The 23244-nt window shown below is 41.8% G+C and overlaps 1 protein-coding gene across 2 annotated transcripts in view; it reads left to right on the forward strand.

Annotated features, from left to right (window-relative positions):
* The window catches only part of LOC113905440, a 194349-nt gene extending 176486 nt beyond the window's left edge, over positions 1 to 17863 (forward strand). For both annotated transcript variants that reach the window (XM_027562736.1, XM_027562735.1), the window contains one exon: positions 17424 to 17863. In XM_027562736.1, coding sequence (XP_027418537.1) covers positions 17424 to 17808 — 385 coding nt within the window. In that variant the 3' untranslated portion in view covers positions 17809 to 17863. The remainder of the gene's footprint in view (positions 1 to 17423) is intronic.
* The last annotated feature ends 5381 nt before the right edge of the window (positions 17864 to 23244 follow it).

Here is a 23244-nt window from a genome sequence, read left to right on the forward strand (position 1 = left end):
ACTCTATTACAAAGCTATAGTGATCTTTAAAATAGTATGATTCTGGCAGTGAAACAGAATAGAGCCCAGAAATAAAGCCATGCATATATGATCAATTCGTTTGTGACAAAAGAGTCAAGAATATACAATGGGGAAAGGACAGTTTCTTCAGTAAATAGTGTAAGGAAAATTGGACAGCCACATTTGAAAGGATGAAACAGGATCACAATCTTATACTAAACAAACAAAAAAAATCAACTCAAAAGAGATTAAGGGCTTGAACATAAGACCTGAAACCATAAAACTCCTTAAAGAAAACTTAAGTGGTAAGTTCCTTGAAATAGGTCTTTGCGATGATTTTTAAAATATGACACCAAAAGTAAAATCAACAAAAGCAAAAATAAATAAATGAGATGACATCAAACTAAAAAGCTTCTGCACAGCAAGGAAACCATCAACAAAATGAAAAATCAGCTGACCGAATGGGAGAAAATATTTGCAAATCATGTATCTGGTAAGGAGTTATATAATATCCAAGATATATAAAGAACTCATATAACTCAGTAGAAAGAAAATCTGATTATAAAATGGACATAGGATCTGAATAGACATTTTTCCAAAGAGGATATGCGTATGACCAACAGGTACATGAAAAAGTGCTCAACATCATTAATCATCAGGGGAAGCAAATCAAAACCACAACGTGATATCACCTCGACCTGTTAGAACAGCCATTATCAAAAAGGTAAGAAATAACAAGTGTTGGTTAGGATGTGGAGGAAAAGGAACCCTTGTGCCTTGGTGGAAATGTAAATTGGTGTAGCCACTTTGGAAAATAGTACAGAGACCCCTCAAAAAATTAAAAATATAACTACCATATGACCCAGCAATTCCACTTCCAGGTATCTATCTGAAAACAAAAACACTAGTTTGAAAAAGTATAATATGTGCACCCCATGTTCATTGCAGCAGTATTTACAATAGCCAAGATATGGAAACAAACGAAGTGTCTGTCAATGGATGAATAAAGAGGTTGTGAGATATATATTCTATATATTCTATACATTCAGCCATAAAAAAAAGAGGGAAATCTTGCCATTTGTGACAACATGGATGAACCTCGAGGGCATTTTGCTAAGATAAATGAATCGAACAGAGAAATGCAAGTCCTACATGATTTCTCCTATATGTGAATCCAAACGAACAGCAACAAAAAGCCCAAGCTCTCTTAGATACAGTTAAGAGACTGGTGGTTGCCAGAGGCAGGAGGTAGGGGTGTGGTGGGGGCACGGGTGTGCGAGAAGTGCATGAAAGGGATAAAAGGTTAAAAAAAAAGTTTCATATATGTTGTAATGTGCCTAGACTTCTCATTTTAAAGAGTAAAAAAATTCCCTTTTTGGCTTGAGCTACTTTATTTTTGTCACTTGTGACCAAAAGAATCCTGGCTAATATATATTTAGAGAGAAAAAAAAGAAAGCCAAAAGGTAGAAGAGAGTTCCTCCAGCTTTCCTGTTCTCAGTTCCAGCCCTTTCCTGGGCCTGACTGCATGAAGTCTTTGAGGCTGCATGAATCTCTACAGACAGAGAAACAGTGCTTGCACTCTCCCTCTCGCTCTTTCTCAATCTCTCTCTCACTTCTTGAACAAATTCATTTCTTCTAAAATGAAAGAGTTGTGACCAGCACAGTTCCTCATTCCCTCTAACATGGAGTAAAGGACTTCCATCTTCAGGTCCTCTCCCCTCCAGATGAATCCTATTCTTCATCCTCACTGAACTCTGGCCATTTACCGAACAATCCAGCTTTCTTCTGCCTCTGTTTCATGCCATCCTCTGCCTAGAAAGTCCCTCTTTTCCTAAGCAGAGAACTCCTACATAGCCTTCAAAGCCCTCCTCAAGTATTACCTCCTTCCTGTAGGCTTCTCTTTTTTGCCATTCTCCCAAGCCGTGGACACTGTATTGCAACTGTTTACAGATTTCTTATTCCTAAGGCTAAGAGCTCTAAGAGTGCATGGGTTGTCTTTGTTTCTTTATAATCTAGGGTCTAGAACAGTTGCTGAAGGTGACTTTTGTTGAATAAATATACATAATTGCTTCATAAGCCTCAGTTCTTGATATCCAAATAATTAATGCACTGCAGGCTTTAAAAATTATTTACCATCTAATTAGGTTAAATATGTTCCCTGAAAGCTTTTTAAAATTATTATTTTCACTATTAGTAAAAATTCAGAGTGAATCCTCAACCCAGTACAGACAAATGTAGCAAACATTTCCAAGAGTGGAAACCCAGAGTAATGATTCTCAACCATATTTGGTCAGATGTGGAATTGCATTTTCCATGGCTTAACTTGTCCTTTTGCAGTGTGTACTCTTTTTAAGGATATGCAGTGCAGGTTACTTGCTAATTATGTTGGATTTTTCTTTAATTTTTATGCTTCTGGGTGAACTCAAGAAATAAAGGGTCATGACATCATGTAAAAATTCACCTTTTTTGCTGTCGGGCATTGTCTCTTCGTTTTCCCAGTTCCCTGCATCAACCTCCCACTGATGTATTTGAAAAACGTTTGAGCTGAACAGTCCAGCTAAATGATGCATTTTGTTAATATGGTACCTTTTCCATAGATGGCTTTAAACTTGGATATTTTTATTATTGTGAAACATATAAAACCTTCTCACAGTCCCCTGTGGTCTACCATGACTTCTGAAAGAATAGAGGCTCTTTTGTCATTTGAAAACTGCCATGTCTTTGATTTTTTTCACCCAGCAGTCTTAAAGTTCATAAGTACAGACTTTTTTCTCAAGATTTCTTTGTGTATCTAACTCTTTTTCTGCAAAAGTAGCTTTTTTTTTGTTTTAGATAGTATAGCCTGTCATTTTGGACAATTTGGAAAATTCAGAAAAGGATGAGAAGAAAAGAGTCCTTGTTAATAATTCCACCATCCTATACTCAGAGACTGATTTTGTTTCGATATTAGCATATTTGCTATTGCTAAGATATTGGCATATTTCTTTTCATTGTATTTTTTCAAACAGCTTTGACAAAATAAGCTGCTCATATTTAAAGTGCACAATTTGAGGGGTTTGGCATATTTGTACACTCATGAAATCCTCACTTCAGTTAAGAAAAGGAACACCACCCAAAGTTCCCTGGTGCTCTCTTGGTAATCCCTCTTCCCAGTCCTCCCCACCCCCATCCCCAGGTAACCATTTATTTGCTTTCTTTCACTAGACATTAGTTTGCATTTTCTAGAAATTTATGTAAGTGGAATCATACAGTATGTACTTTTGTTTTGGTCTGACTTCTTTCACTCAGCATAATTACTCTGAGTTTAGTCCTTGTTGTATGTTCTTTTTGTTGATGAATAGTATTCTATAGTATGAATGTACCACACTTGTGGTCCAACATTTGGGCTTTCCAGCTATTACAAATAAAGCTGCTGTGAATATTCATGTATGAGCCTTTGTGTAGAAATGCTTTCATTTCTCTTGGATAATTACCTAAGAACTGAGCAGCTGTGTCATGTGGTAGGTGTATTTTTGCCTTTTCTTCAGGAAACTGGCAAAGTATTTTCCCAAGCAGCTGAACCTTTTTCCATTCCCATCATCAGTATATGAGAACTCCAAACCATCCTCCACATCATTGTCAACACCTAATATAGTGTTTTTAGCCATTCTAGTGGGTGTTCAATGGATAGCTCATTGTGGTTTTAATTATCTGTTCCCTAATGACTAATGGTATTGGACATCTTTTCTTATTCTTATTGCCACTCATGTATCTTCTTTGGTGAAATATCTGTTCAAATCTTGCACTTTTTAAAATTGTCTTGTGTGTCTTATTATTAACTTGTAAGTGTATTTTATATATTCTAGATCCAAGTCCTTTGTTGGATAGGTTTGTCCAGTATTTTCTCCCAGTCTGTGGCTTGCCTTTTCATTTTTGTAACAGTGTGTTTCTGTTGTGCTCTGGGCCACCTCCGTGCCAGAGTGCTCACATTGCATTGTAGGTACCATTTGGTGTCTCCCATCAAAATGCAAGCAGCCCAAGAGAAGGCACTGTTGCTTTATCCATTTTGATTTCTTGACATCCAGCATAGAGCCTGGCCCAGAGTAGAACCAAGAGTTGTTTGAAGAACTGAACATGATACCAGGAAAGGCATTGCCGGGGTCCAGCCCCAGTGGATCCAGGGAATTCGAAGGGGAGATGGCATCCACGATCAGGAAACGACAGCTTATTTAAATGTTAATTAAAGATATAAAGAGTGGTTAAATAAGGATAGCTCAGTGAGAAAATTTAGTGGAGAAAAGAGGCTGAATAATTCAGCCAGAAGGTGAGAGAAAGAACAACATGGGGAGACCAAGTTTCGGTGAACAAGGCCCGCACTTTATTTTCCAAAGTAGTTTTTATACCTTAAGTTATGCATAGAGGATAATGGGGGAAGGGGTAGAGTCATACAGTAAGCCAGGCTTTCTTCCTGCAAACTTATCATATGCAAAAGTTTAGGTGATTTGCATCATCTTCTGGCCTGGAGGCCTGTTAACATTTTAAGACCCTTTCTTCAGAAAACTTATTTTTCTCTAAAGGTTATTTAGTCAGGCGCCACCCTCCAAAAGCATTAAAGTTGCATTCCTATAGGGCAAAGGTGTGGTGGGCTATAACAAGAAAAAGAATTAACTCAAGGGTCCCAGGTTACAAACATTAAAGCTACTACTTACACCAATTATATTAATCAATACACTGCCAGGGACACAGCAGATAAAGGATATGGAAACTTAGCAGCGAACATTGGCCCAACAAGTGAAAAACGCTTCACCAATACAATTTCTAATCAATCTTTTAACTGCTCGAAGGAATCTGTATTTATTCAGTTTAGAACATCTCATACCTCTCACAGTTGGGAGGCTCTGAGCAATCACATGTGGCCGGAAAAACCTATTCAGGCAGGCTAGAGGACTCCAAAGGAGTTTGTAGGTTGAAACACTGTCACACCCAGGAATTATTAACTGGAGCTGTAAGTTAACTCTTTTTTCAAAGAGAGGTAGTGGAGGACAGCCCCCTGTAAAGTCAGAGGTGTAGGTGAGAGCACAAAGCAGAAAGTAGGCAGACTCTGGTTTTGGGGGTAGATGCTCGAGAATTTCCAGGGGGACTCCTGAGGCTCGATCCCGCCTTTCGTATGCCGAGCCTCCTTCCTCATGACCTTTGCCACGGGCGGAGCTCCTGCTCCCGGCAAGGCATGACTGTTTTGTAAAGAATTATAGCAGTAGTGCAGAAATGGCTGTTGGAAATCAGCCAGGTCAGCATTTCCCTCTCCAGATCCAGAGCCAGCAACTAGAAAAGCTTTGCGTCCTTGTCTGTGGAATGAGGGGGAGGCAAGGGGGAAAGGGCTGGCGTAATGTCAGGACTCGGTCTTTAGTCTCAGCAGGAATCATCAGTAAGCCCTAGATCGAGAAGTAGGAGGTAGGAGGAAAGGTTATTAAGGACAGTATCTGAGCATGAGACTAAGATCATCTTCATGTCTTTCCACAGATTACTTGTTAAAAGAAAAAATAAATACTGTAGAGCAGATGCATAAAAATATAAATGTATCAATACTTACTGCCACGGAACTGTACACTTTAAAAATGTCTAAAATGATAAATTTTGTGTTTACCACAATTTAAAAAATAGACAAAAGGGAAACTATACAATAGAAAAAGTAAGCAATACATATTTTAATGAAGTGATCAAATTTACATCACCAATAAGGACAAATGGACATCTTGTGGCTCTGGATATGAAGCCTGAAAGGGGCCCACTGACAATTGTACAGTGTTCCAACCTCAATCCGACCACGAGGGGTCATCATACAGACCCACATAATGGGTCACACTATACAATAACTAGCTTGTATTCGTCAGAAAAATATCAATGTCATAAAAGGTAAAGACAGACCGAAGGACTGTTCCAGATTAAAAGATGACTGAAAAGCTATGATAACTAAATGTAGCACATGATCTGGGATTAGATCTTGCACCAGGAAAAAGAAGTTTCTTCTTTTAAAAACATTATTTATTTATTTGGCTGCATTGGGTCTTATTCGCTACATGTGGGGTCTTTTCTGCCTTAGGTGGGATCTTTGTGGTGCATGAACTTCCTAGGTGTGGCACAAGGGCTCAGTTGCTCTATAGCAGGTGGGATCTCAGTTTCCCCACTGGGGATCAAACCTGTGTTTGTTCTGCATTGCGAGGCAGATTCTTGATCACTGGACCACCATAGAAGTTCCTCTTCTTTTTTAAAAAAAAGTAAAACACCTATTGAAACAATTGGTAAACTTGGAATATAAACTGTAGATTACTAGAAGGATTAGACCATTGTTAAATTTCCTGAATTTGATAATTGTTCTGTAGTTATAGAAGAGACTATCCTTGTTTTTAGGAAACACACATTGAAATATTTAGGGAAGTGGAATGACGTATACAACCTACTCTCAGGTAATTTAGAAGTAATAAATGTTAATGCTGAAGCACATGTGACAAAATGTTAAGAATGGACGACTCTGTACAACAGTTATGCAGGAGTCTTGTACTGTTTTTGCAAACTTTTCTGTAAGTTAAAAAGCACTTCAAAACAAGTTTTTAATTGCTTTGGGGTTGATTTACTAAATGTTACAGCCATATAAGGGCATACTTAGCAGTCATTAAAAATACATTTATTGGCATAGAAACAAGTTCATAATATATAATTGACTGAGGCAGGCAAAGTGCAGTATGATCTGTTTTATTCAGAACAAAACAAAAATCTCCTTTTCTGAAAAAGAGTCTGAAAAGATGTGTACCAAAATGTTAGTTCTGGGGATCTCTGAGTTATGGAATAACTCAGCAATAACTCTCTGAGGGCTTGCCATCTAGAGAAAACAAAAGTTGGAGAAGACTTAAAATGGAAGATAAGGAATTTTTCTTTTCTTAATTCCGGAGTGTGATGTAGGAAGTTGAAAGAACTTTGAGCTTTGGCTACAGAAAGAGATTACTGAAGAATGCATGTACCCAACTCGGAGGATTCCCAATCAGTCCATGAACTTGGGTGCCATAACTGATTGGAAGAAGTTGGATTTTAGGGACCTCATGGAATGCATAAACACCTTTCTTAACTTCTGTTCTCCTTTTTTCCCAGTGGGCCCAGGAACTATCACCATATCCCTGGTCTGCTTAATTCTGAGGACCTGGAAGATCTAATAGTCACTTTTCAAAGATGCTGTCTTTGAACTCTCTCACTCAGAGGGCAACTCTAACAAAGACAAAAAGCACAGCAGTAGTGGTATCATTAGTGTGTGGAGTCAAAGTTGACCCTAATCTACTTTCTCTCGGCCTTCGCTCATGGTTGACTCTGCTTCTGGACCTCTAACCAAATTATCTGATCATCATCTATCACGTTTACCCTTTGAGACTGTGTTTTCCTGTGAATTGAGCATCATGTCACAGTCTTCTACTTTTTGTTCAAAATGTTTTAATGAATTTGTTTCACATCCTTCATTTCTGAGTCTTGAATTCTTCATCGGATCCTTTAATGTTGTTTCTGAGCATGGCTTTGAGGACTTTTGCTTGTTACAGATTGTGCCTCTTGAGATATGTTGGACTTTCTTGTCATCTTGACACTGATTTACCAGAATGAACTTGTTGGGAGAACACGGTTGCGAAGAAATTGTTCTGCTCTAACAGCAGATGATTTTCATTAGTTTTGCTGACTTTGAGGACCCAGTGCATGCACTTTGAAAACTGCAATGATCTGCAGGCAGCTGGGTCTGGGCATTTTCCTAATGTGAGCTATTGCCAACTCATTATATCAGCCTTTTATATTCAGAGAAGGCAACCCAGTTTATTTATATATATTTCATTTTTTTTTAAAAATATTGCCAAATGGTAAAGGCTTGTTTATTTATTCAATCTCACATCTTACTTGACTTTAAAAGTCTAAGAAATCCTTCTTGTTACTTATTATATCATTTGTCCTTTTTAAAAATCATTTGTCCTTTAAAGCCAAAATGTGCTTAAAAGCAACATGAAACTAACCAAAGGAAAACTCAGTATTCTTCAGGTCATGGTTATTCAAACTGTGAGGGTGTCAGAAAATATTTATTCCTATTTTTATCTTAACTGCCTCCCTCTCCCTTTCAGGAGCAAAATAGCTGAAAAGTTTGCAAATACATTCATTTGTCTATGTAGTCATTTCCCCTTGGGTCTGGAATAATATTCCTCAACGACTTGAAAAACCTAAAAAATCTAGACCTAAAACTATACTCAGAGAGTGAGACAAGACCACAGTACCGCCATGCCAAGCGACAGTTAACCGAGGCAGAAATCAACCTGGGGAGGGTGGTGGTGTTATAGTGAGGAACCTGAGGTCTCATCATAGTTTCAAAGTTATCGGAATGGTGGAGACCCCTGTTTCTGCTGTCAGTGCTCTTAGTGTGAGCAGTAACCTTTGTGAGAGGTGGAAGCCAGACAGCCAGGGAGGCCCAGCTGTGGGTCCTTTGAGCCCCATCTTGAATATATCTTGAATATCTTTGGAGCCACAAGCCCAGTACTGTCCCCAATCCCAGCTTTCAGTTGTCTCCTGTACCTCTACCTCCACTCTTGCCTTCCCCATCCATTCCCTAAAGGGTTAATCTTGAAATGCTAACATGATCATGACTCTCCCTCCTCTTTAAACCTCAACAGTGGCTTCCCATTCTGTTAGGCTAAAATCCGATTGGTACAGGATCAGGCCCAGTCTTTCTCTCATACCTCACCCACTTCCATTCTCCCCTCCTGTCCTGTGGTCCAGCCACAGGGCCTCATTGGCCTTCCTTTAGTTCCTCAGGAGCTCTGCACTCCCATCTGCCTCCAGCTGGTTCAAGTTCCCTTGTTACAGCATCTCATACAGCCATGTCTATCTCCTGCAGAGCACTTCCCCTCAGCTTATATTTTTTATGGCCTTTCTTTAACTGTAAGCTCTGTCAGGGAAGAGGACCCAATGCTGCCGTATCACCAGCACCAAACCCAGTGATGTGGTTAGGTCAGTAGGACTTAAGATGAAGTCAAGGTTGGTTTACCATTTTCTGCTGAGAAGGATTCAGTTCATTTCAGTTCAGTCGCTCAGTCGTGTCCGACTCTTTGTGACCCCATGAACTGCAGCACGCCAGGTCTCCCTGTCCGTCACCAACTCCTGGAGTCCACCCAAACCCATGTCCATTGAGTTGGTGATGCCATCCAACCATCTCATCTTCAGTCATCCCCTTCTCCTCCTGCCCTCAATCTTTCCCAGCATCAGGGTCTTTTCAAATGAGTCAGCTCTTCACATCAGGTGGCCAAAGTATTGAAGTTTCAGCTTCAACATCAGTCCTTCCAATAACACCCAGGACTGCTCTCCTTTAGGACGGACTGGTTGTATCTCCTTGCAGTCCAAGGGACTCTCAAGAGTCTTCTCCAACACCACAGTTCAAAAGCATCCATTCTTCGGTGCTCAGCTGTGTTTATAGTCCAGCTCTCACATCCATACATGACCACTGGAAAAACCATAGCCTTGACTAGACAGAACTTTGTTGGCAAAGTAATGTCTCTGCTTTTTAATATGTTGTCTAGGTTGGTCATAACTTTCCTTCCAAGGAGTAAGCGCCTTTTAATTTCATGGCTGCAGTCACCATCTGCAGTGATTTTGGAGCCCAGAAAAATAAGGTCAGCCACTGTTTCCCCATCTATTTCCCATGAAGTGATGGGACCGGATGCCATGATCTTCGTTTTTTGAATGTTGATCTTTAAGCCAACTTTTTCACTCTCCTCTTTCACTTTCATCAAGAGGCTCTTTAGTTCTTCTTCACTTTCTGCCATAAGGGTGGTGTCATCTGCATATCTGAGGTTATTGATATTTCTCCCGGCAATCTTGATTCCAGCTTGTGCTTTCTCCAGCCCAGCATTGTCTCATAATGTACTCTGGATATAAGTTAAATAAGCGGGGTAACAATATACAGCCTTGACATACTCCTTTTCCTATTTGGAACCAGTCTGTTGTTCCATGTCTAGTTCTAACTGTTGCTTCTTGGCCTGCATACAGGTTTCTCAAGAGGCAGGTCAAATGGTCAGGTATTCCCATCTCTTTCATAATTTTCCACAGTTTATTGTGATCCACACAGTCAAAGGCTTTGGCATAGTCAATAAAGCAGAAATAGATGTTTTTCTGGAACTCTCTTGCTTTTTCGATGATCCAGCAGATGATGGCAATTTGATCTCTGGTTCTTCTGCCTTTTCTAAAACCAACTTGAACATCTGAAAGTTCATGGTTCACGTATTGCTGAAGCCTGGCTTGGAGAATTTTAAGCATTACTTTACTAGCGTGAGAAAGATTAGCTCCACAAATTGGTATGATTGCATCATTGCTACAGAGGGACTAAACAGCTTCCATTTACCTCTTGAGTAAATTCTTGTCTGTTACGACATTGCAGCAATCATTAAATTCTGTAAGTTTTCTATGCAAAGTACACTGGCTCAAACTTACTTGGTTCAGTTGCTGAACCCGTCCTACCTCCCCTTCAAAGCATTTCTCAGCCTTTTCTGAAAGTTCCTAAAGTGCAATAGTTGCAATGTCTCATCCACCCTGTCCTTGCCCTCTTGCTCTGCTCGCCTGATTCTCCCATGCACTGCTCTTAAAACCACTTGAAGAAATAATACACTGGCCCTTTTGATAGTTCTCCTGTGAGAACACCATGTCCAAACCCAGGTTGGCTGCCAGGGTTTTGATACAAGGGGTCTTCCCTAAATAAAGGAAACATTTGACCCAGACAGATGTAAATTTCCACCCCTAGAGGCCAAAATTGTTTAAAAAGTTTAAAAAACAAACAAAAATAACGACAAAAATCTTTAAGTTGCAGTAATCGGCCAAGACATATATGTATTGCCTTATATAATTGTCACAAAAAGTCCTGTCATGTCTGTGTTACTGTCTTCATTTTAGAAATGAGAAAAATTGAGCCTCTGGGATGTTGAATGACTCTTTGAAGTCACACAGCAGCGGAGCTGTAATTCAAACTCAGGTTTAATGACTTGAGCTCTTAACCAGTATTTTACACTGCAGGCCAAGGTCAATAGAAATGGATGACATAGGGACTTGCATACAATTAATTTCAATTAGCCCCTGTAGACCAAAATCATTCTGTAAAGGCAATATCCAAAGAGGCTTTGGATATCCAAATTTATCCAAAGATAAGTTATTTATATAAAGACATTCAGAGTATATTCCTAAATGTGAGCTTCATCATCTTAATCTTTTAGCTCTATACATGTTCACATTTAAGGTATTTTTTCCCCAGGTCTATATTTCTAAATATGTGTTTCTCCTTGTAACCACATAACCTCCTGACACCACCCAAGCTGGGGCCTCTCTGTGCAGAGTCCCTTGGCCCGAGTCTCTCTTCAGCAGCTCATGTGACGCTCCCTCAGGTCTCGGCACAGTCATGGGGTCACGCTGCCCAGCTTGTGCTTATTCTTAGTTTCAGGGAGTGTGGGGATGGACTTCCTGCCAGAATCCTGCCTTGAAATGCCAGGTAACTGACCACAAGCCATGGCCCATCCTATGCTATTTATAGCAAGTGACAAAAAATAGCCTCACCTCTCTGAAAGGTGTTATTTGTGCCATATGCCCACTGGCCTCCTACCATCTGACAGGCACTTCTCTTCAGACCTTAGGAGGTGACAAGACTGTGTGCTCACACAGACCCAGAGGCACCATGTCCCTCAAGTGTGCACAGCTCCTGCCCCGGAGGCAACCAGGGAGGCGAGGCACCAAGGCAGGGCCTCAGCACTAGGGTCAAGGCAGAACATAGGAGCAGACTCAAGGAAGGAGACAGGAGCTTGGGGAGGAGGAGTAAGAGATGACCAAGCCCAGCTGGTGGAGTTGGGTGCAGTATCAGGGTGAGATCGTGGACACAGTTGATCTGATTCTGAGCCACAAATGCCCCAGAGACACACTGGTCTCTAAGCCTGGGCTGGGGCTGTGTCTGGGGCTGAGGAGGTTAATGGAAAGGGCTGGAGTGACCAAAGAGTGTAGACAGACCCTGTCCCTTTATAGCTGTGTGCGGATGAGCAACTTACTTCACCTGTCTGGGCAGTTTCCTTATCTGAGAGGGTAGCCCTAGAGGAACAACTCCATGTTAAGTGTGCATCAGAATCACCTGGGACTTTGTTAGACTCGGGATGCCCTGTATATTGATTCAGGAGGTCTGAGAGGATGCCGGGGATCTGGATGTTGTGCAGGTTCCCCAGGAGATTCCGAGCCCCACACTAGTGTTGGGGAGCCCCTGTACCAAGTGAGTCCCAAGGGGTCTTCCAAGTCAAACACCCCTTTATGCTAAAGTTTACTTAACAAGTATAAGAAAGCATAGAAGATGGGCATTCACCTCACTCAATTATTAGCGTCACAATCACTTTATCAGTTGTTTGTTGTATGCCAAGAAATATCCATTGAGAGCTTATTCAAAGACAGTTTTTTTGTGTGTCAGGCTGAATCTGGGCTTGATTTCGGTGGCCCCCTGCCCCCACTCCCCACCCCCACCCATCCCCCACATCCTCTTCTAGGCCCTCCCTCTCGCCTGATTTAGTCTCTCCCACGGATCACAAACCAGGAACCAGAAAGACAAATCCAGACAGTACACACATGAATTTTACTTAGTCTGCCCAGTGTTAAAAAAACAAAATTCAACTGAGTAAATTTGAAGATCAAATTGGCTTTATTCACCCCATCTAGTTAAATAGAAAGAGGCTCTGAGGAGTTGTATAAAATGAAAGATGTTTATAGGTAAAAGGAGAATGGGTCAAGAAGCTATCAGCCGAAGAGAAGAAAGGATTGTTTCTGGCCACAGTGTCTTCTTTTGGGGGCAGGGAGCAGTGGGGGTCTTTATCATGCAGATAAACCTCACTCTGGTAGATTGGACTTTTCAGATTGACTGTTTCAAAGGTCACATTTCTAGGAGGGATTGAAATTGCAGTGAGTCTTGGTTTGCTGTCTGAAGGAGCCATGACTCCATTTGAGGCTGAATATTTCTTTTTAACATCAGTATCTTTTAGAGTCTGAATTTGCGTGAGGTCAGACTGGGCATTTGCTTTCCAGCTCACCACAGGCCCGCCACAATGAATGTGTTATGCCAGTGGCATCCACTCTTCACCCTCCCTGCCTAGACCCTGATGTTAGATCTGAGCTCAACTCCTGTCTGCAGCCCAAACCTCTTTCTGAGCATCAGACCCATAGATTCAGATGCCTCCTGGATGTATAATCCATGGAAGGCCTCGTGTGTCATGCAGGGCTAAATAAATTGTAGCTATGGCTTCCTTGGTGGCTCATCTGCCTGCAATGTGGGAGACCTGGATTCAATCCCTGGGTTGGGAAGATCCCCTGGAGAACGGAATGGCTACCCACCCCAGTATTTTTGCCTGGAAAATCCCATGGACAGAGGAACCTGGCGGGCTACAGTCTATGGGGTTGCAAAGATTTGGACACGACTGAGCAACTTCTATTCACTCACTCAGAGGTATTGTCATCCCTATTGTGCATATCATCTTAGGATCTCACAGGCACCTCAGCTCAACCTGTTCAAAGCACTAAGTCACCTAGACTGGGAGCAACTCTGGGCTCTTCTCTCTCCTTCATTTCAATTTATCATCACACCTTATGCAAAATCTCTCTTGATTCCATCTAGTTTTCTCCATCTCTGCTGTCATCATCCTAGTCCCAGGCACCATCATTTTTTGCCAGAACTGTGTAGTTATCTAATTATTCTTCTGCACACATCACTGTTTCCATCTAATCCATTGTTCAATTTGAAGCCACAGTTTTACTAAATCAATCTGATCTTGCCTCTCCCTGCCTGCCTCTTGAGAGGAGTCCTTTGGACAGCAAGGAGATCAAATCAATCAATCCTAAAGGAAATCAACCCTGAATATTCATTGAAAGGACTGATGAAGCTGAAGCTCCAGTCCTTTGGCCACCTGATTCGAAGAGCTGACTCATTGGAAAAGACCCTGATGCTCTGAAAGATTGAAGGCAGGAGAAGGGGATGGATGATAGAGGATGAGATGGTTGGATGGCATCACTAACTCAATGCACATGAGTTTGAGCAAACTCAGGGAGGTAGTTGAGGACAGGGAAGCCTGGCTTGCCGCAGTTTATGGCGTCACAAAGAGTCAGCCTTGAGTGAGCCAATGAAAAACTCCCTGCCTTCAGTGGCTTCCCAGTGCCCCAGGATAAAATCCAAATTCCTCACCAAGACCCTCCACCGTCTGCCTCCTGCCTGCTCCCCAGCTGCCTCTGGCAGTCTGCGTTGCAGCCATCTGAGACTTGTGTTGTCTCTGGGACGTGCCCCCAGAGGTCTCTGGCCTCTGGGCTATCACATAGGCCATTCCTCTTTCTGGAAAGCTGTTCCCCCAACTGTTCACTTGAAAAGTTTGTACATTTTCTCCTTAGCTTACTGGCTTAGCTGTCACTTTCTCAGAGGGTCTTCCCTGATGCCAAGCAAGGAGCCAGCCCCCCTGCTATGAGCTCCCAGAGCCCCTATGCTTCCCCTGCCTAGTGCTCGTCACCCTGAGTTCTGAACGTACCCCCTTCCAGACCATGGCCATGTGAAGGCATGGACTGTCGCCTGCTAACTGTTCACGGCTCTCTCTTCCATGCTTGAAACACAGAAGTGCACAGGAACTGTTTTCTGAGGAAAGGAAGAAAGGGAGAGAAGAAGAAAGTGGAAGGGGAACCAGAAAGGAGCAACAAGCACCTTCTGGCCGAACAGAGGACAAGAGTGGACACGTCCTGCCCCACCACTGCCCTGAAGTTGAAAGCTCCTGAGGACAGGCATCCTCTCTTATTCAGTGTTGTAGCCTCAGCATCTAACAAAGAGCAAGTGAACTGTGGAGGCTGTGGAATGAATGAATTTACTTTGAGTCCCTGACCTAGACTGTAAACAACAGTATAACCAGCCAGAAAACCACTGGTTTTGTAATAAGCCTCAAGCAACAGTTTGACTTTTTAATGTTCATGTGTATAAACTCTGATAAAGAGTAAAACCTAAAAAAGATGAAACAGTGGAAAAATTCTTACTGAGTCCCCTATGGTCATTGATACTCAGTCGTGTCCAACTCTTTGCAGCCCCATAAACTGCAGCCCACCAGGCTTCTCTGGCCATGGAATTTTCCAGGCAAGAATACTGGAGTGGGTTGCCATGCCCTCTTCCAAGGGATCTTCTGGACCCACAGATCAAACCCATGTCTCCTCTGTCTACTGCATTGGCAGGTGGATTCTTTACCAGTGAAGCAACTGGGAAGCCCAAATACCCTATGGTCACCACCAGTCAAATCAAATTGGTTATGAACTTACAAACAGGAAGTCTGTTATCCAAATGTAATGAAGCCATCACTCAACTCTTAAAGAAAATATCATTCTTAAAGTCAAAGGAACACATAAAGAAAATGCAATTCATTCACGGGACTAAAATGTAGATTTTGGCTTCACCAACTTTATCTACTAAGCCAGAATGAAGGACAAACGTGTGCTTTGGCTCTCCAGAGCCTGAACTTTGGGCCTGGACCACCACTTAACTGTACAAATGCATGCCTTTGGGAAATTGATCCAGCCTCCCTGCTCTACTTTCTTTCTTATACAATGGGGAAATGAGATCTACCTTGCAGGACGGTTTTGAAGATGAATAACGAAATGTAAAACACTCAGTGCGGCCCTGGTGACCAGGTGCTCATCAATTCCATTGTTTGAAAGTACTCCTGCATTTTAATTATTTAAAGGTTGGTGGCCTGGCTTGGAGTTGCAGGGAGCTCAGGAAATGCTGTACTCCCAGTGGGAGGAGGCACTATTTCTTTGCTGTCAATGCTGTAAAAGAATGAGGAAAAGGTGGCAGGGAACTAGGAAAGCAATTGCAGCAAAGAAGCGGGGGAAATAAAAATGGGAGAATTTGGTTCTCACTGGACCTCAGTCACACTGAAGAGCTGGGCTTTCTTCTCCTCTTCTCCTTTCCTTCTCTCTTGTTCAGGAGGAGTCTCCTCAGGCAGTGCAGCCAGGGGCAGGATCCCAGTGGGAAGAAGAAGGAGCCTTACTTCTCCCGCCTGCTTGTCTCTCCAATGCTTCTTTGGAGAAATGAAATTCATATTAAGACATTTAAACAAAATAGCACTTTTTAAAAAAATGATTTTGAAGGCAAATCATGTTCATTCTGGAAAATTTATACAAACCAAAAGAAGAAAAAAATTATCCAAAATTCCACTGCTACATCACTACTGAAACTCTTTGGGAGTCTATCCTTTCAGGTTTTTTCTAGGCAATAAGGACATAAGCCAGTGTGTTCCTATTAAAACAAATGGGATCGAATGCTACGTACTGTTCTGTAACATGGTATTTTTCACTAACGACTTTCCATGTCAATAAACGAATGTATCTAATGTCGTTATGGGTGACACCAGTGGATGCTCAGGTGGCTGGCCCCTGGCACCTGCGGCGCCCTCCCTGGAAGGAGACACGTAGCTTGCTTCTGTGAAACATGTGAGAAGCTTTATAGGCAAAACTTTATGCAATCCGCAATTGTTTTCTTACAACAAATTCTCACATTCAGTCTTAATTTTCTCAAAAAAAAAAAGACAATATGATTTAATCTGTTTAATCATAAGTCGACTTTTTTGAAGAAGAAGGAAGAGACTATAACTAAGCACGATGCTTTTTATTTCTGACTTTGTTCAGCCTCTACATTTATCTCAGTAGTGCTCAGTCGCTCAGTTGTGTCTGATTGTGACTCTATGGACTGTCACCCTCCAGGCTCCTCTGTCCATGGGATTTTTAAGGCAAGAATACTGGAGTGGGCTGCCATTCCTACTCCAGGGGATCTTCCCGACCCAGGTATCGAACCCCTGCGTCTCCTGCATTGTCAGGCAGATTCTTTACCCAGTGAGCCGTCTTTTATCTCAAATATAGCCATATTTCTAGACAATAAACTTAAGAAACAAGACACAGTCACTGTCCTTAAAGAGATTACAAGCTCATAGCAGATGTAAGAGACACAGTAATTCTCTCATTTGCACAAAAATACCCAATTTTTTACCAGGAGAAGTGAAGACAAGATGGACACAGTATTAATAATAATAGCCAGTGTTTAATGAGAACTTACTGTATCTGTGAACTGTTAGTGTCTTACATGTTATACTGTATTAGATGACTTATGATTTAATTCTCAGTCAGCCTGTGAAGTAGGTACCAGTGTTGTGAACATTACATTATTGTGGGAACTGGGGTCAGAGAAGTTAAGTAACTTGCCTAAGGTAACCCAGCTAGTGAGGGGTGGAGCTGGGATTTGATTCTAGGCCCACTGAAGCTGGGTCCCACTAGGCTGAAACTCAGTGGTTGGGCTGGGAAACAGCATTGTGGTGACCCAGAATAAGCACTGTAATATAATTTCCCAGGTACTGCGGTCTGAAAACGGGCTTGCTGACGTCCCCCATGGTGGGCTTCATGGTGACCAATCAGTGCACCTTCCACACACCGGTCAGCTTTCCTCAGATCCCCGTGGCCGCATTGGCCGTGGAGAAAGTGGGGCGCTCCAGCGTGCACTACCGCCTTGCTCTGTTCCCTCCTAAGCCCACCAAGGAGACGCCTTCTGTCAGCCACTGGGACCTCAGCGATGGCTTCTTCTTCGGCCACCCCAAGCTGGCTCACTTTGCCTCTTTGGCCTGCACCACAGGGTCTTCAGTCCACGTCTTCGTCAGTCCAGCCACCAGCAAGCCGCTGGGCCTTCCCGAAGACTTCCGGAGGGGCCTCCTGCGGCTGATGAGCCCGGCTCCAGGGTGAACGTCTGTATGGGAGTCACACCTGCTAGAAAATAAAGTGTAGATGATCCTCTTAACAGTTTCTTCTGTTTAATTGAACTACATTTGATTTATTTATGTTTGGTTTCAGGTGTACAGCAGAATGATTCAGTTATATATATATATATATATATATATATATATATATATAAAATATGTATGTATGTATGTGCTTTATATTATTTTCCATTATAGGTTATTACAAGATGTTGAATATAATTCCCTGTACTATACAGTAAATCTCGTTGCTTATCTTTTTGGGGCATGGGGAGGGCTGTGCCATGCAGCTTGTGGGAGGGATCTTAGTTCCCCGACCAGGGACTGAACCCAGGCCAGGTCAGGGCAGTGAAAGCCCGGAATCCTAACCACTACACCACCAGGGGACATCCCATGTTGCTTATCTGTTTAATGCTCAATAGTTTGTATCTGTTATTCCTTTACTCCTAATTTATCCCTCTCTACGCCTTTTCTTCTTTTGTAACTAAAAGTTTGTTTTCTCTGTGAGTCTGTTTCTATTGTGTATTCAGATGCGTTTGTATTATTTTTTAGACTCCACTTATAAGTGATATCATATAATATCTGTCTTTGTCTTGCTTTGCTAAGTATAATGTTCTCTATGTCCATCCATGTTGCTGCAAATGGCAATATTTCCTTCTCTAGATGATTTCTTTTTATTCCTTAGCATGTTTTTTTCCACCCCGAGAAGAGGGTATTTTTTATCCTTTATGAGTGTCACCTTGCTTCACCAATCAAGCATCCCTGTGCATCAGGCCCGGGGCAAAGTGCTTCACACCCAGGGTCTCGCTGAGCCCCCACACCACCCAGCCAGGCTGGTGCTGCTCTTCCCTCCTTTTTCAAAGAGGAAAATGAGGTTTGGAGGGTGCAAGTATCGATAACTGGCCTAAAGTCATTCAGCTAGTGAATGAGTTTGTCTCTCAACTCACCTGAGCATGCTGGCTACAGGCATCTTTATCTCCAGTAGCATGGCCACATACTTGCTGTGATTTAAAACCACTAATCTGATATGAGTCTTTAAATGTCTTCAGCTTCTTACAGTTAATAAAACCATATGAACTCTTTTTTTTTTTTGGTAAGATGTGAACTTTAAAAAAAAAGGAAAAAACAACGTTCTTTTCTGTATTTAAAACAACAAACACACCTTTGACAATTTTCTGATAAATTCACGACCTCCATCAGTCACTAATGGCATGTGTTGCAATCTAAAAGTAAACCTTTGATGCTGAAATATGTAAGAACCCTGCTTTGGTATAATAACGAAAATGGTTCCCATTTCCTGCGCACTGGCCATACAAAATGCTTTATGGTCATTACCTTAATTCATCCTTATTTCTCTTCTATAAAGTAGGAGTTATTGTTGCCATTTTTCAGATGAGAACATTGAGGTTTTAAAAAGAACAACTGGAGTTGGGGAAGGTGTTCTAGTCCAACCTCTGTCTCAGTCCTGAGAGAGGGAAACGCACAAGCTTAATCTGTCTGGGCCTCAGTTTCTTCCTCTGAAAATATAACCTTTCCTGAATGTTTTTGATTGTACTAAGACTCTGACCTGCTTTTGAAATGAGTTTCAAATTGCCACGACACACAACTAGCTTTGGAATACCTTGACCATGATACAAACAACATTAAAAGCTATTCCTTTGTCATTTAATTCATTCAATTTCACCTAGTGATAGATTGATTTTTAGGTTTTAAAACACTTCGTACAAGAATTCTAAATCTCGGCAAGACCATTAAGCAGCAGCCTGGTTGGTAGGCATAGATTTATCTGACCTCTGGCATTTGACCTCCTCAGGAAGGTCATCGGGGAAAACCCCCTTTTTGTGAGTCTCACTTCTCTGCTCTTGAGTTCTTGCGTGTGCACTGCTCACCTTGTCTCTTGGCTGTGGACACCTCAGTTCAGGAGGAGGAGGAAGAAGATCCCAGCCAGAGGAGGAGCAGAGAGGGTCTGTAAATACCAATGTGGTCAGTGCAGGTTGCTCGGGATTTAGGGAGGTGTTGATTAAAACTTCCTTCTTTCATTGGCAAAGGTATTCTGATCTGGCCAATCAATCATATAGTCACCTAACTTATGAACTGTGTTATTTTGGATATTAATTCCCCTTACAGTTCACTCACTTATAAAATGGAAAAAATCATAATATTACCACTGGTTACCCAGGAGTGCCAGTCACCAATGTTTTTAACACCCTGACCCCTCACCCAGAGCAATAGTAGGATTGCACTTCCTACTCCCCTGAAGTTAGATGTGGTCACCCATGACCTGTTTTGACCAATGAATGGGAGACATGTGCCCACATGACTTGTTTTGACCAATGAATGGGAGACATGGGTCACCTTCAGGAGTGACCATGTTTGCCTGTGCTCCACTCCTCAGTGGACATGGGTGGATATGGAGACGCCCTGCTGAATCCCACACCACAGCTGCCATGGACAATTGCTCAGAACCAAAGAGTTTGAGAAAGGAAAAATTGTCTGTTGCTGTAAACCACTGAGATGGTATGATTTTTACTGCAGCTTAACCCAGCATATCCTCTTTCTTACAAGTACCAACCTCAGAGGGCTGTTGTGAGGGTTCAACGGTTAGTGTATATAAGTCCTTGGCATGGTGCCTGGTACAGGTATTATTAGTATTTACGTAGGAGAAAAGAAATACTGTGTGCTCCCACTACACAAATACCTCCAAGGTAGGAAAGTAACCAATCCTCACATTCATTTTCTTTCATGAGTCTCTGTGGGAAATTGGGCACTATTTTATAGGAGAAGAATCAGAGAAGTACTTAAAGCACACGGGATGATGGGATGCATTATACCTAGGGTGTGTTTTCCCAGTCCCGGACCCTGGAAATGACATATTTGAGAGTGCAGATGGATACTTGGAAATGGCTCCAAGTTCATGTAAATCTTATGAGTTTGAGTGCTGATGACACAGTCTTTCCACTGCTCAAAATTTTAATGCTTCAACATGAGCCAAAGTGTTAGATGTTATGGTACTCATTGGTTTTTTGGTGGGAAATGCTATAGCATTATGAACTTGCTTTAAGAATACAGAGAGAATTAAAAAAAAAATACAGAAAGAGCCAAATCTTAGTTGCATGTAGTTGGAGGAAGCTGACTTTTACTATAAAGGTGGCAAAATAAATCTAGAAAGAGTCTAAAATGCAGTCAGCCATTCACTACTCTGCAAGATGTTTTTGCTGAGCTACTAACAAGTGGCCATGTATCTATTGTTTGCTGGGCACTTCTGAGCAGTTATGACTCCTGCCTTTGCTAACAAGGAACAAGTACAGTAATCCAAGCGGGTGAAGAAAGTCTTCAGGTGTGCAGATTTTCTAACTACATCTTTGTTACACTCGAATTCATTCGAAAATCTACAGTAAGAGACAAGAGATAAAAAATACATGTTCATGTTTTGCTTGGACAGATTTTGGCTCCTAGCAATTAATGCTTTCAGTCACATTAAGCATATAGATAATGCTTTGTGACATAACAGTATTTCCCATTACAGATCAATTTTGTAGCATTTGTTCATAATCAGACTTGAAATGTTACCTAGAAACAAAATATGTTTTCCTTGAAACAGTCAGACCCTATTAGAAATCTAAGGCTTTACAAATCACCATGTTAACAGCTATGTCCCCTAGCTAAGGTTTTCTTTCCTTAAATAGTGTTAAATTCAGCCCCAGAAGCACTAGTCTCTTTGAGGGTTCTCGTCTATGTGCACTGACTTGAAAGGGAAAAACTTAGTGTTCAAAATATATTTAACATCTGACTATGTACAACTTAATAAACCAGCTGGTATTCCCTTTTGGGGGAAAAATAATGTTAGCACCTTTTAAAAGTGTTAGGCTTATAATTAGGTTACATTATATTATTTTCTTATTTTTTTAAAGACAGGTTCTCATTTCTTAAAAAAAAGTGTCAGCCTATTTCTAGGTAAGTGAGTTATTCTCATTTCCTGACCACATAATCGTATACTGCGAGTGAGCAAAGAAATAAAGGGGACATATGTAAGATTCAGAGATTTGGAGCAATAAAATTTAGTATTAAACAACAGAGATTTTGGAGCAAGGAACACTTGGATTTGCATTCTGGTCCTGCCATTTGATAACTCTGGAATCTTGGCAAATTGCTTTTCATTCAGCAACTTTTAGCTATTTAAAAAAAATTTTTTATAGAATTCTGCTGCCCGCACCCCCCAACCCCAGGAGTATTCTCTTTCATTAAAGTTAACAATCTCTCATTCATTCCGCAAATAACTACAGAGTATTTATCGTAGGCTAGGCTTTACTGCTCTACTCTTCTAGGTCCTGGGAACCAGCAGTTGGTTAAACAAATCAGGGTGTTGTCATAGAGCTTGTGTTGTAGCTCAGGGAAGATGGACAGTTTACAAACAAGATGTCAGGCAGTTTAGTTGGTTGATAGGTGCCCCCTGCAAAAGATATGTCTCCCTCCTAACTCCTGGAACCTGTGAATATGAGCTTACTTGGAAAAATGGCCTTTTGCAGATATAATTAAGGATCTAGAGATCAGATCACCCTGGATTATCTAGGTGGGCCCTAAAGCCAATTCCAAGTGTCCTTGTAAGAGACACACAAAAGAGAGACTCACTCAGAGAGAGGGAAGAAGGCCGTAAGACGGATGCAGGGTGGAGTGAAGCAGCCACAGCGAGCACACCTGGAACTACCAGAAGCAGGAAGAAGCAAGAAAGATTGTAGGATTCTCCCTTAGAACGTTCAGGAGCACAGTCCTGCTGAGGATGCCATGGTTTGATGACATCACTGGCTCAGCAGACACGAGTTTGAGCAAACTCCAGGTGACTGTGAAGGACAGGGAAGCCTGGTGTACTGCAGTCCATGGGCTGCGAAGAGTAAGACACGACTTAGCTACTGAACAACAGTCCTGCCAACGACTTGATTTCAGACTCCAGCCTGCATTGTGAGTTTCTGTTGTTGAAAGCCACACTTTTCTATGGTAATTTATATAGCAGTCCTAGGAAACAAACATAAATGGCAATATGTACATACCAAGCAGAAAATAAAACAGGGAAATGTGGACTCAAATGCTGTCATTGTTTAGTTGCTAAGTTGTATCCAATTCTTTGGCGACCCCATGGACTGTAGCCAGGGGGTCGTGGTTCCTCTGTCCATGGATTTTCCAGGCAAGAATACTGGAGTGGGTTGCCATTCCTTCCTCCAGGGGATCTTTCTGACCCAGGGATCGAACCTGCAGCTCCTACATTGGCAGGCAGATTCTTTACCATTGAGTCATCAGGGCAGCCTGAGGGACTACTACAAATAATGGAGTTGGGAAGGTCCCCTTTGAGGAATCATGTGAGTTACCCCAAGATGTGTGAAGTGGGGGTTCCCAATGAGAAAGGATGGCAAGTGCAAAGGGCCCAACT

This window comes from Bos indicus x Bos taurus, chromosome 15 (assembly GCF_003369695.1).
Source record: "Bos indicus x Bos taurus breed Angus x Brahman F1 hybrid chromosome 15, Bos_hybrid_MaternalHap_v2.0, whole genome shotgun sequence".
Taxonomy (NCBI): Eukaryota; Metazoa; Chordata; class Mammalia; order Artiodactyla; family Bovidae; genus Bos; species Bos indicus x Bos taurus.